The sequence below is a fragment of the Candoia aspera genome, chromosome 12 (genome assembly GCF_035149785.1).
Source record: "Candoia aspera isolate rCanAsp1 chromosome 12, rCanAsp1.hap2, whole genome shotgun sequence".
NCBI lineage: Eukaryota > Metazoa > Chordata > Lepidosauria > Squamata > Boidae > Candoia > Candoia aspera.
The window spans coordinates 13,780,171-13,795,088 of NC_086164.1; the positions used below are offsets into that span (position 1 = coordinate 13,780,171).

Consider the following 14,918-nt stretch of genomic DNA (forward strand, 5'->3'; position numbering starts at 1 on the left):
AGATGGTTCAATACCTGGTTTATTATAACAAGGTTTGCTTAGATTCCTAAATCATGGTTTCCTACAGTTACAGGCATTTTTCCAGCAAAGAAACTCAGCAACTGGAAATAATTTTCTTCGGCCACACAGCTAGGAAAGTTTCAATTATCTCCAAGGGTAAGTTCTTCTGGGTGTGCGAAAGACTTCAAGCAAAGCAGCACTGTTTATGTACAAATATGTGAGTATAGGATTACGACTTGATGTGTTCAGGGTCAGTATCTGACCTGGTTGACACATCCTGTTGAGGCACGATTTCACCAAGCTTTGCTAATCAAGACAGACCGGTTCCCACATAATGCTACCTCATTCTGGATGGGTTTCACAGATGACAGTAAGTCCAGAATCAAACCCCCCACCTTAGAGGTTAGTGCTATTTGTTAACCAGGCTCTGACCCTCTCACTCGAGTTCCCAGAGCTGTCCTCGTGATAAAGTGGAATGGCTGAAGAAGAGAGAAGGAACTTCCTTGAGATCCTTCAGAGACAGAAGGGGCGACCAAGAAGACAATACAAACACACGTCTTGCCTTCCCTCCCCTGAGTCCCAGATCTTCTGCTACCCTCCAGAACTCCCAGCCAATCTCGGTGCTGGACTCCAGCTCCCATCATCCACCTTCTCGCCGGCAGGGAAGGACATGTACTGTAGCCCAACCCATCCTACAGGTCGACGAGAAGGAAAGTCTATTTCAGGCTGATGGTTCTGTCCAGACGCGTTGCCTGATCGTCGCAGTTCCCCGCCGGCCCGCAGGGGGCGCAGAAGAGCAACGACCGGGGAAAGGAGAGGCCGGGGGACGATTTCTGCCCTTTGAGTGGCAGCGCGAGCGGCCATTCGGAGCGCAAGAGGCCGCGCTGGCGGTTGTGTTCCCACAGCAACGGCGGAGGGGCGGGAGGAGTGCCGGCGGGCCCGGGCGAGCATGGCCGCCATTCGGGTGTATTACACCAGCGTGACGGGCTCCAGGGAGGTGAGGGGCGGCGTGGGGGGCGGCCGCCCCCGAGGTCCCTTACAAGCCGGGCTGCTTTGGAGGGTGACCCGCCTCGGGGCCTTCCCCAACTCGTCGGCCTCCGGGGGTGCGGACACTGCGACGCCCGTCCCCCCCAGCGCCGTCCGTGGGGGGTGGAATTGCAGTTCCCCTCCTCCTCCAGAGACATTGGGACCACCACGCCCATCACCCCCGTCTGCTTTGAACTGCCTCTCGGATCACAGCTCCCATCACCCCCAGCCACCCCAGCACCCTCTGTGTGTGTTGGAAGTACAACCCTCGGACCCCCTCCAGAGATTACAACTCCCATCACTCCGGCCCCCTCTGTGTGTCTCAGAACTACAAGCCCCAGTGCCTCTCCAGAGACTCTGGGATCAGAACCCCCATCACCCCCAGCACGCTGTGTGTGTTGGAGCCACAAACGCCATCTCTCCTCTAGCCTCTGGGATCGCAGTTCCCATCATTCCCAGCCACCCCAGCACCCTTTGTGTGCCTTGGAACTACAAGCCCCGGTGCCCTTCCCGAGGCTCTGGGATCACAGCTCCCATCTCCCCCAGCCATCCCAGCACCCTCATTGCGTGTTGGAAGTACAACCCTTGGATGCCCTCCGGAGACCACAACTCCCATAATCTCTGGCCAGCCAGGCTGGGAAAGGCTGGTCCAGGGCATCCCCTGATGGGATGGGGGTACCGGCGGGTGGGGCGTTGAGAGCCTGGCAAGTTGATCCCCAAGGCAGGCTGGTTTCAACTCAGAAGATCAATAAAACGCTTGCAACGAGATCAAGGCTGGGTAACGGTAACGGCTCCAAAAGGCACAAACCTGGGTCTGCAAGGGGTCCTGAAGTGCAGGGGCTCCAGATTGCCCCCCCCCCCGGGCTTCTTTGGGGCTGCTGAGAAGGGGGATGAGGCAACTCCACTTTGTCCATCGTGGTTGGACCTCATACTCAAGCCTTGATTGAGAATTCAAGAGTGCGTGTGCATCTATGTAGCTGATGCATTTCATCCACTGCCTCAGTTCTGATGGACTCTAGGCAGTTTACAGATACCGCAGCAAGAATAAAAATACACTTAAAACCTTCAATAACAAACTTGTAACAAAGTAATAATTGCCCGTGTTTTTACTTTCAGGAGAAATGTTCTTCCTAGGATTCTTCAATGGACAGCTTTTCTGTTTCATGTCTGAATTAGGGCTTACAGCCCTAATTAACTGAGCTGCTAGTCAGGGAAAGAGAATTTGACTTTCAAAAAATGCCAAACAGCTTAGAAACATTTAAAATTCTGTGGATTTGGGGAGGGGTTTCAAGTGCACTACCAGTATCCAGAGAGCTCAGTCAGGAATCACACAAGTTCAAAGGCGTGGTACTTAAATTAATCTTTAGAAGTAGAAAGCTTCCTTTTTAAAAAAAAAAAAAAAAGCAACTTGTGCTTTTAAAAAAAGGGACTTGTGCTATCAGATTTTTTAATATAAAAATATATCTAATTCTATACCAACATCTGCTAGAAGCAAAAGTAATTCCTAATACAGGCATTCAGGTCCAGACTCTTTAACATTCAAAAACTGGCACTCTTTTAAAAATGGAAAAAAACCACAAAATATGGCTCAAAATTTCAGAAAAATCAGAAATGCATACTACAAGAAAGAAATGCAAAGACTAAAACATCAGAATCTGCAACTTGCAGACGTAACTTACGGGGATGGGCAAACTTTCCAAATGATGTTTCTGTACAGGTTAAAATCATTAGTTCTCTGGATTCTTTCTTGTTCTTGTAGCAAAATGATCCATAAGAAGCCTGCTTGTATGTTCAGGAGGCTTAAGGGAATACGCCAAGAATTGTTACCTATATGTGGCTTGGTTAATGGATGTACCCCTTTTCTCCACCTCATCACCAACATTTTAATGTAAAAAAGATTCTGTTATGAGATAGATGGGTAGATAGATTTATTCCATTGAATTGTGTCCAATTCTTGGAGACTGCCTAGACAAGTCCCTGCAGTTTTCTGGGGAAGGTTTTTCGGAAGTGGTTTGCCATTGCCTCCTTCCTAGGGCTGAGAGAAAGTGACTGGCCCAAGGTCACCCAGCTGGCTTTGTGCCTCAGGTGGGACTAGAACTCCAGGTCTCCCAGTTTCTAGCCTGGTGCCTTAACCACTGTGCCCAGCTGGCTGTCATTGTGATATAAAGAGTGACTTTACCTTGGCTGAGGGCAGGAAGGAGGGAAATGCAAAATTACTAAAATAGGGATGGGAAATTTTGGTGGGTGGGAGGAGAAAACCTGCAATTTGTTTTGGGCATGTTAAGGGCTATGCTCAAAAAGTGGGCATGAGCCCTGAGGAAGCTGCATCTAAAGTCCTGGCTGTGGGTCACCCACTTTTGACCTAAAGCCTCATCAAACACAGCTAGCTTCCAGTGCTTCTAGCTAAAACCCACAATCCCCCTAAGCAGGGGACCATGGCAGTCCCATGGGAACCCCTGGATTTTAAATGTAAGAGACGTTCTCAGATCTGAAGCACCCCAGAACATCTCTACCGTCTAACTTCTCTTCACCAAAACTGTTGGTGTCTATTTAGGTAAAGCAGAGGCAGTCTGAGGTCCTTCGCATTCTGGATGGACATCACATGAGATACCAGTTAGTGGATGTCTCTGTCAGTGAAAGTTTGCTGCAAGAGATGAGGGGCAAAGCTGGCAAGGCGGATGCAATCCCACCCCAGATATTTAATGGAGAGGAGTACTGCGGGGTAAGAAAAATCGGACTGGGGGAGGCAACCAAATTATGGATTCTGTTACAATGGCTGGAAAACAAGTTGGACTGCACCAACCGGAGGTGCGTAAGAGCATAGCTATTCAATCTGTATTTGCTTTGCGAGTACAATGTTTTGTTAACCTCCCCCACCCCAAAAAAAGGAAAAAGGAAAAAAAAATCCTGGAATTTCTTCACCCCCTCCTACTCTTGCTTCTCTGCTCCCCCAGTTTATTTCTCCTTCAAACATCAGAATCATCCATGGCGCACATGGCACCTTCATTATCCTATTACTTGCAGATGGAAAAAGAAAAAAAAGGGGAGGAGGGATAGGGAACATGCAGTGTGTGAACGCTATCAGTGAGCTGTTATTTAGTAATCCAAGAGGCACAAAAGGTCCAAACAAAGTCCCCATTCTTTTTTCTTTTCTTTTTTTACAGAATCTTTATTAATTTATTTAAATAAACATAAAATTACATACAAACAATAATATCTTACAAAAAAGAGAAGAGAACAAAAAGAAAAAAATGATATATATATATATATATATATATATATATATATATATATATATATATATATATAAAATAAAATAAAAAAAATAAAGGGTAAAATGAAAAATAAATAAATAGAAAGATTAGGGTTTCCAACGGTACAGCTTAGTATCCTAGCATGTTTTTCTTTTTTCCCTTCTCTAAATTGCCTTCATTAATTCTAATAAGAGATTAAAAAAAGTAATTTGCTATTTTGTTGTTGTTTATTCGTTTAGTCGCTTCCGACTCTTCGTAACTTCATGGACCAGCCCACGCCAGAGATTCCTGTCGGTCGTCAACACCCCCAGCTCCCCCAGGGACGAGTCCGTCACCTCTAGAATATCATCCATCCATCTTGCCCTTGGTCGGCCCCTCTTCCTTTTGCCCTCCACTCTCCCTAGCATCAGCATCTTCTCCAGGGTGTCCTGTCTTCTCATTATGTGGCCAAAGTATTTCAGTTTTGCCTTTAATATCATTCCCTCAAGTGAACAGTCTGGCTTTATTTCCTGGAGGATGGACTGGTTGGATCTTCTTGCAGTCCAAGGCACTCTCAGAATTTTCCTCCAACACCCCAGTTCAAAAGCATCGATCTTCCTTCGCTCAGCCGTCCTTATGGTCCAGCTCTCGCAGCCATATGTTACTACAGGGAACACCATTGCTTTAACTATGCGGACCTTTGTTGTCAGTGTGATGTCTCTGCTCTTAACTATTTTATTGAGATTTGTCATTGCTCTTCTCCCAAGGATTAAGCGTCTTCTGATTTCCTGACTGCAGTCAGCATCTGCAGTAATCTTTGCACCTAGGAATACAAAGTCTTTCACTGCTTCTATATTTTCTCCCTCTATTTGCCAGTTATCAATCAAGCTGGTTGCCATAATCTTGGTTTTTTTGAGGTTTAGCTGCAAACCAGCTTTTGCACTTTCTTCTTTCACCTTCATCATAAGGCTCCTCAGTTCCTCTTTGCTTTCAGCCATCAAAGTGGTATCATCTGCATATCTGAGATTGTTAATGTTTCCTCCAGCGATTTTAACTCCAGCCTTGGATTCCTCAAGGCCAGCTTGTCGCATGATGTGTTCTGCATACAAGTTGAATAGGTAGGGTGAGAGGATACAGCCCTGCCGCACTCCTTTCCCAATCTTAAACCAGTCCGTTGTTCTGTGGTCTGTTCTTACTGTTGCTACTTGGTCGTTATACAGATTCGTCAGGAGGCATACAAGATGACTTGGTATCCCCATACCACTAAGAACTTGCCACAATTTGTTATGGTCCACACAGTCAAAGGCTTTAGAATAGTCAATAAAACAGAAATAGATGTTTTTCTGAAACTCCCTGGCTTTTTCCATTATCCAGCGGATATTGGCAATTTGGTCTCTAGTTCCTCTGCCTTTTATAAACCCAGCTTGTACATCTGGCAATTCTCGCTCCATGAACTGCTGAAGTCTACCTTGCAGGATCTTGAGCATTACCTTACTGGCATGTGAAATGAGTGCCACTGTTCGATAGTTTGAACATTCTTTAGTGTTTCCCTTTTTTGGTATGGGGATATAAGTTGATTTTTTCCAATCTGATGGCCATTCTTGTGTTTTCCAAATTTGCTGGTATATAGCATGCATTACCTTGACAGCATCATCTTGCAAGATTTTGAACAGTTCAGCTGGGATGCCGTCGTCTCCTGTTGCCTTGTTATTAGCAATGCTTCTTAAGGCCCACTCAACCTCACTCTTCAGGATGTCTGGCTCTAGCTCACTGACCACACCGTCAAAGCTATCCCCGATATTGTTATCCTTCCTATACAGGTCTTCTGTATATTCTTGCCACCTTTTCTTGATCTCTTCTTCTTCTGTTAGGTCCTTGCCATCTTTGTTTTTGATCATTACATACTATATTCATATTAACTTTTTGAGTCCATTCCACATATTTAAAAAAGGGTGTCCAATCCTTCTGAAAGTCTTCCATATTTTTATCGTTTAGTTGGTCCGTTGTGTTGTTTATTCGTTTAGTCGCTTCCGACTCTTCGTGACTTCATGGACCAGCCCACGCCAGAGCTTCCTGTCGGTCGTCAACACCCCCAGGGATGAGTCCGTCACCTCTAGAATATCATCCATCCATCTTGCCCTTGGTCGGCCCCTCTTCCTTTTGCCTTCCACTCTCCCTAGCATCAGTATCTTCTCCAGGGTGTCCTGTCTTCTCATTATGTGGCCAAAGTATTTCAGTTTTGCCTTTAATATCATTCCCTCAAGTGAGCAGTCTGACTTTATTTCCTGGAGGATGGACTGGTTGGATCTTCTTGCAGTCCAAGGCACTCTCAGAATTTTCCTCCAACACCACAGTTCAAAAGCATCGATCTTCCTTCGCTCAGCCTTCCTTATGGTCCAGCTCTCGCAGCCATATGTTACTACAGGGAACACCATTGCTTTAACTATGCGGGCCTTTGTTGTCAGTGTGATGTCTCTGCTCTTAACTATTTTATCGAGATTTGTCATTGCTCTTCTTCCAAGGATTAAGCGTCTTCTGATTTCCTGACTGCAGTCAGCATCTGCAGTAATCTTTGCACCTAGGAATACAAAGTCTTTCACTGCTTCTACATTTTCTCCCTCTATTTGCCAGTTATCAATCAAGCTGGTTGCCATAATCTTGGTTTTTTTGAGGTTTAGCTGCAAACCAGCTTTTGCACTTTCTTCTTTCACCTTCATCATAAGGCTCCTCAGTTCCTCTTCACTTTCAGCCATCAAAGTGGTATCATCTGCATATCTGAGATTGTTAATGTTTCTTCCAGAGATTTTAACTCCAGCCTTGGATTCCTCAAGGCCAGCTTGTCGCATGATGTGTTCTGCATACAAGTTGAATAGGTAGGGTGAGAGTATACAGCCCTGCCGTACTCCTTTCCCAATCTTAAACCAGTCTGTTGTTCCGTGGTCTGTTCTTACTGTTGCTACTTGGTCGTTATACAGATTCTTCAGGAGGCATACAAGATGACTTGGTATCCCCATTCCACTAAGAACTTGCCACAATTTGTTATGGTCCACACAGTCAAAGGCTTTAGAATAGTCAATAAAACAGAAATAGATGTTTTTCTGAAACTCCCTGGCTTTTTCCATTATCCAGCGGATATTGGCAATTTGGTCTCTAGTTCCTCTGCCTTTTCTAAACCCAGCTTGTACATCTGGCAATTCTCGCTCCATGAACTGCTGAATTCTACCTTGCAGGATCTTGAGCATTACCTTACTGGCATGTGAAATGAGTGCCACTGTTCGATAGTTTGAACATTCTTTAGTGTTTCCCTTTTTTGGTATGGGGATATAAGTTGATTTTTTCCAGTCTGATGGCCATTCTTGTGTTTTCCAAATTTGCTGGCATATAGCATGCATTACCTTGACAGCATCATCTTGCAAGATTTTGAACAGTTCAGCTGGGATGCCGTCGTCTCCTGTTGCCTTGTTATTAGCAATGCTTCTTAAGGCCCACTCAACCTCACTCTTCAGGATGTCTGGCTCTAGCTCACCGACCACACTGTCAAAGCTATCCCCGATATTGTTATCCTTCCTATACAGGTTTTCTGTATATTCTTGCCACCTTTTCTTGATCTCTTCTTCTTCTGTTAGGTCCTTGCCATCTTTGTTTTTGATCATACCCATTTTTGCCTGGAATTTACCTCCAATGTTTCTAATTTTCTGGAAGAGGTCTCTTGTCCTTCCTATTCTATTGTCTTCTTCCACTTCCGCGCATTGCTTGTTTAAAAATAATTCCTTATCTCTTCTGGCTAACCTCTGGAATTTTGCATTTAATTGGGCATATCTCCCCCTATCACTGTTGCCTTTTGCTTTCCTTCTTTCTTGGGCTACTTCTAGTGTCTCAGCAGACAGCCATTTTGCCTTCTTGGTTTTCTCTTTCTTTGGGATGTATTTTGTTGCCGCCTCCTGAACAATGCTGCCAACTTCTGTCCAGAGTTCTTCCGGGACCCTATCTACTAAGTCCAGTCCCTTAAATCTATTCTTCACCTCCACTGCATATTCCTTAGGAATATTAGTGAGCTCATATCTAGCTGATCTGTGGGTCTTCCCTAATCTCTTTAGTCTGATCCTAAATTGTGCAAGAAGAAGTTCGTGATCTGAACTACAGTCAGCTCCAGGCCTTGTTTTTACTGACTGTACAGATGTCCGCCACCTTTGGCTGCAAAGGATGTAATCAATCTGATTTCGGTGTTGTCCATCTGGTGAAGTCCATGTATAAAGCCGTCTCTTAGGTTGTTGGAAGAGAGTGTTTGTTATGCAGAGTGAATTGTCTTGGTCCGTTAGTTTTGCCATTTGTGCCAAGTTTAGGGATTTAAGTATCCATTCTTCCACAGATGGGATTAATTCTTCTTTCCACTTTGTAGCATAGATAATTTGGGCCGAAGTAATCAAATACAGTAGAAGTTTTCCATAGTTTTTTTCCAAATCTTTGTTCATAAAGCCCAATAAGTAGAGTTCCGGTAATTTATCAATATTAACTGCCAACATTTTACAAATTATATTCTGTATAGATGACCAAATTTTTTTTGCTTTTTTACAGGTCCATCACATATGGTATAAAGTTCCAATTTCTTTTTTACATTTCCAACAAACATTTGACATATTTCGAAACATTTTCGATAATTTTTCAGGGGTAGTATACCACATGTATATCATTTTATAAAAAAAAATTTAAATTATAATTTAATGTAAATTTTAATCCCTTAGTCCACATTCTTTCCCAAACATCGTATTCAATATTGTATCCAATTTTTTTCTCCCATTTATTCATACATTGCTTAATTTGTACATTTAGTGTTCTCATTTGTAATAACATTTTATATATTTTAGAGATCATGTGGACATTATTAGCATAGATTTGTTCATTCCACCAAGATAGTTTTTTTGTAAATTTGTGACTTTTGGCATCTATTTTAAATTGTTCTTTTAATTGAATATATGTAAACCATTGACATGAATATCCTTCATTTTTCAGTTCTTCTCGTTTTCATTGTAAATTTGGTCCCTTCAAATTTTATTAAATCCGAATATTTTAGCCACTTATGGTTTCTTATTGTTTCTCGCCTTACAAAGGCTTCTTGTGGGGAAATCCATAGTGGTATTGTCGATGTTAAAATAGATTTATATTTTTCCCAAATTTTAAGAATAGACGGTCTAATACAATGATCGTTAAATGTTTTATTTACTTTCAATTTGTTATACCATAAGAAGCCATGCCATCCAAATTTTAAATCATGCCCTTCTAAATTAGTAATTTATGATCTTGTAGGATGATCCATTCTTTTAACCATAATAGACCACGTGCCTCATAATACAGCCTGAAATCGGGAAGACCCAAGCCTCCTCTTTCCTTATCTTCTTGTAGTAATTTAAATTTAATTCTTGGTCTTTTCCCTTGCCAAATAAATTTTAAAAGATCCTTTTGCCATAATTTAAAAATTTTATCAGTTATAAATATTGGAATAGTTTGAAATAAAAATAGCATCTTCGGCAGAATATTCATCTTAATTGCAGAGATTTGTCCCATAAGTGATAAATTTAATTTTTCCCACCTCAGTAAATCGTGTTTAATTTCCTTCCATATTTTAACATAATTATTTTGGAATAAATCACTAGTATTGGCTGAAATCTCTATCCCTAAATATCTAACTTTTTTAACACTATTAAATCCTGATGTAATTTCTAATACATTCTGATTATTTTGTGGCATATTTAAATTTATCATCTTCGTTTTTTGATTATTTATTTTAAAACCAGCTAATTCTCCATATTCTTGTAGTGTCTTTAATAGGTAATCAATTGATATTAACGGGTTTTGTAAAGCGATAACTAAATCATCTGCAAAGGCTCTTAATTTATGTGTTTCTTGTTTAATCTTTATCCCTTCAATTCGATGATCCTTTCTGATAGCTTCTGTTAGAACCTCCAATACCAATATAAATAATAAAGGAGATAGCGGACAGCCTTGCCTTGTTCCTTTTTCTATTTGACATTCTTGTGTTATCTCTTCATTGATCACAATTCTGGCTCTTTGAAATGTATAAATTGATTTTATTGCTTTTATAAATATATTGCCAAAATCCATCAATTCTAAAGTCTTAAGCATAAAATTCCAATTTAGGTTGTCAAAAGCTTTTTCAGCATCTAAAAATAACATAATCTGTTTTTCATTATGAAATTGAGCATACTCTATTATATTTAAAACTGTCCTTATATTGTTTTTTATGTATCTTTGGGGTGAAAAACCATTCTGGTCATAATTAATTATTTCTTGAAGTATTGTTTTTAGTCTTTCAGTTAAAATTAAAGTAAATATTTTATAGTCATTGTTTAATAACGAAATAGGTCTATAATTTTTGCATAGTGACAGGTCTTGTTTTTCTTTTGGGATCAGTATGATATTTGCCTCTGACCAAGATTTTGGTATTGGATTTCCTAACAGAATCGCATTCATTAAATCTTTAAGTGGTAACAAAATTTGATCTTGAAAATATTTATAATAACCTGCTGAAAATCCATCTGGACCTGGAACTTTGCCTGTTTTCAATTTTCTAATTGCCTCTATAATTTCCTGGGTTGTGATGGGATTATTAATTAATGCTTTTTGGTCTTTAGTTAATTTCTTTAAATTTTGTTTTAATAAATAGTTCTCAATTTTATCAATTGAAATTTCTTGTTATATAGATTTGTAAAGAAATTATGAAATGCCTTTTTCATTTTTTCATTGTCAACTAATTCTTTCCCATTTTCTCAAATTTTAGTAATATTTTTTTTCCTTTTCTTTTAATTTATATGCTAGCCATTTTCCAGCTTTATTAGCATATTCAAAATTTCTTTAATATATCTCAATTTTCTTTCAATTTCATCTGTTGTAAGTATTTTTAATTGCTGCTGTAAAATTTTTATTTGATGGTTTATACCTTCATCTGATGGTCTGACTTGAAGATTTTTTTCTTTAATTTGATCAAGAACTGTTTGAATTTTTGTTGTGTTTTCCTCTTTAAGCAACTATTTAAATACATAAAATATCCTCTCATATATGCCTTGCTAGTATCCCATACTGTCCCAATACTCACTTCATTATTTAAATTCCATTCAAAGAATTATTTTAACTTCTTTTGGCAATCTTCTACAAGTTCTTTATTTCTCAACAAAGTTTCATTTAATCTCTACCTGTAACATTTTGGGTGGAGTTTTATAGCCAATTGAACTGGATTATGGTCTGAGAAGGATCGGGGGAGAATTGATACATTTAAATTTTTATTTGCCAAATTTTTAGACACCCATATCATATCGATCCTGGAGAATGATTTGAATCTGTCTGAATAGAATGTATAATCTCTAGCCGTACCTTTTTTATATCTCCAGGCATCTACAATAGCCAAATTTTCTGACATATCAAAAAAAGATTGGGGCAATTTTCCTTGATTTTTTTTTATCTGTTGTTCAGATTTTCTGTCAATAATTGGTAAGGTAACTCCGTTCCAATCTCCCATCATAATCCAATTGTTATAAGATAATTTGGAAAGTTCATTTAATAAATTTTGATAGAATTTATTCTGATTATCATTAGGGGCATATACTCCAACCAATATTGCTTTAGAGTTTTGTAGTTCTAATTCTATTATTAAATATCTCCCATTTTTATCAACACTTATTAATTTAGGATTTAGATGGGGCTTTACATATATCGCAATTCCATTTTTTTTTCATTTGCTGCTATAAATTCATTTCCTAATTTGTTATTTACCAGATATTTACTATCTTTTTTCGCAATGTGAGTTTCTTGAAGACATATTATATCTTGTTTTAATTTGTATAAATAGTGAAAAACTTTTTTCCTTTTAGCTGGGGTATTGGCTCCATTTATATTCCAGGAAAGGCATTTTAATTCCCTCATTGGAAAGGAGTATTACGAATTCTTTAGAACTTGAAGCTAGTCCCTCTGCACTTTGTTCCTCTATATTTAAACATTTCACTTTACTTTCTTTACTTTCTGGCCTTTCCCTTCTATCTGCTTCTGATTCTAAATCTTTCTTATATTTTCTGAGAAATTCCTGAGCCTTAAAAATAGTATTCAATTTATATCTTTGTTGTTGGAATGTGACATTCACTCCTTCCAATACTTCCCACCTAAAGAGGATTTTATTTCGTTTAAGGACTTCAGTGAGAAAGAAATAATCTCTTCTTTTTTTTAATATTCTCAGTGGTACGTCTTTCAATATCATAATCTCCTCTCCTTCGATATTAATTTTTTTCCCCCAGGAGGCCTGTATTATCAATTCTTTGGTCTTCTTCCTCGCAAATTCAATTATTATATCTCTTGGTTTCCGGTTAATTTTTGCATATTTCAAATTAACTCTGAATATTTTTTCTATATCTTCTTCTAGCCTTTCTTCCTCCCATTCAATTAAACTTGCAAGCATTTCAACCACTATTTCTCTTATTTCTGCCTCTTTTTTTTCAGGTACACCTCTAGTCTAACACAATGTTCTTTTTCTTTTAACTCTAGCAGAGTTAATCGGTCTAATTCTATATCGTTTTCTACTTCTAATTTCTCCACTCTTTCTCTTACCTCCTGAATGTCTGCTTTTATTCTTTTATCCATTATCTCTAACTTGTGACCTAACCTTTTTTCAAAGCCATCTATTTTCTCCTCTAATAGTTGCGTTAAATTTTGAGTCATATTTTGAATTGTTTTTTGCGTAAAAACTTCAAACATGGCTTTCAACCATTCTCCTTCCCCGGTTTCTGAGCCTCTCCTGTTCTGTCTCCTTGTGTTCGTTTTGTTCTTATAGAAATCTTTATTTACCTATCTTAATCACTACACCTAATGTTATATTTATCTATATAAAGCAATGTATAATATTTATATCCAAACATACAGAGCATACAATTCAAAATAATCTTATAAACATCTGCAACATAGTCCAATATGGCGTTAGAAATTAATTAATTAATTCAGTTCCTTTTAAGTGAGGACTGGCAGTAAAGTTTTTTTGTCTCCAAGGTATAGAAAAGTTTTTTTTTCCCCTCTGCTTAGAAAGTTTCTTCTTTTTCACTTTTGTAGTCAAAAGTTGTTATTTCTTTTACTAGAGATGAAGGGGGCTGCAGAATTGCCTAGATAGCCAGGCTACTCACGCAGGTTCTACAGGTGTGCCTCCAGGCTTCCTGGCTGCTTTGTTGTTGCAGCAAAAGTGAAGTATTGAAATAGAAAGCAAAGCTTTCACCTGCCACTCCAAAGCCGCTGGAGGCTTTCGCCGGCAGCGCTCCTTTTCTCGCGCTGCCTACGAGGTCTGCCCGTCTGTCTCCAACTCCGCAGAACTCTCAGCCTCCACAGGGTAGATATTAATTTTTCCGAGCTGTTACAAGGCTCGACCAGCCGCCATACTCCTTCACCGGGAACCCCCCAACGTCCCCATTCTTACCGATCACCTACCAGTCAGATTTGCAAAGGGTTAGCTGTTCTCATAGAAGGGCTGTTGGTCTTCAATTGGGAAATATTCCTCCTTGTTGTACATACAGGAAATCTACTACCACCTCACAACATAAAAGAAAAGGTGGAATGATTTATCAAGTTTGTCCCACCATGTAGCTTTCTTCTCTGCTTTCTCCTTCCAGCAACCCAAGTTAGCAAATAAAGGTTGATAGTCATAGAGTTCTCAGATCATGGTAATCTATACTATGGTTTTGTTCAGGCTTAGCATATTCTGGGAATTTCATTAACAAATCATGGGTTAATGTGATGTGTGAATTCAATGAGTGACTGGTATAATCCAGTTATTTTAGTAATGGAATGGCAATTTGAATCCAGGATAATCAGATTAAAGGTCAGCAATAACAGCATTCTGGACCTCAGTGATGTCCAGCTGAAATGTTACTTTCATCCGAGTTGGTTTCTTGATTCAATTAACCTCTACCATTGTATTTGTTTTAGGACTTTGAGATGCTGTATGAAGCAACTGAAAATGAGGAAGTTAAGAAATTCCTTAAGATAGCAGCTGCAGATTGAGTGGCAAAAATGTGGCAACTGTTTGAAGATGGTGCATTACATGGGTGTTCAATACTTAAAACCGTTTTTTAAAAATTCAAATAAAACAAAGTTTGTAGGTCAAAAAGATTCAGCTCCCTGTGAAAGACACAAGGATTGCAAAAAAATGTTTACTGTATCAGCTTTTTGTGTAAGATTTACTATGAGGACAAGGCAGGCCAAGGTACATTGTATGTTTCCCTGACAGTAGGGGACACAAAAAGTGAACCACCTTTTAGGTGGGTGGCCCTACAATTATACACACCTGCTTGGACTCTCCTACAAGATGGAAAAATTTTAGACCCATTTTGAACACCAGAGTAGAAGACCAAATGAAATCTAACTATCTCTTGAAGTTGGCACTTTGGATACCAACACTATCTGGATGAATAAAATGATAAAGTGAATTTTCTCTGGGAGTTATTCCATCTCCTTTGAGAAACACGATTCAGATATCCTGCAGATGCATGTGTGGCGTTTAGCTTGAATCACTCCTTGGACTGTTTGGAAGCAGAGATTTTCCCCCCAAAGTTTTCTTTTTTTAAAAAAGACATTTCTGTACTATAAAACCAAAAAAACATGCTGATAAATTCC

The 14,918-nt window shown here is 39.5% G+C and overlaps 1 protein-coding gene across 1 annotated transcript; it reads left to right on the plus strand.

Moving 5' to 3' along the window:
• The first annotated feature begins 917 nt into the window (after positions 1-917).
• On the plus strand, positions 918-14,538 carry LOC134504376 (SH3 domain-binding glutamic acid-rich-like protein 3). The gene is made up of 3 exons (XM_063313560.1): positions 918-997; positions 3,581-3,748; positions 14,232-14,538. Exons 1-3 carry the CDS (start codon positions 950-952, stop codon positions 14,304-14,306), a joined length of 291 nt encoding a protein of 96 aa, XP_063169630.1. The 5' UTR covers positions 918-949; the 3' UTR covers positions 14,307-14,538.
• Positions 14,539-14,918: the final 380 nt, after the last annotated feature.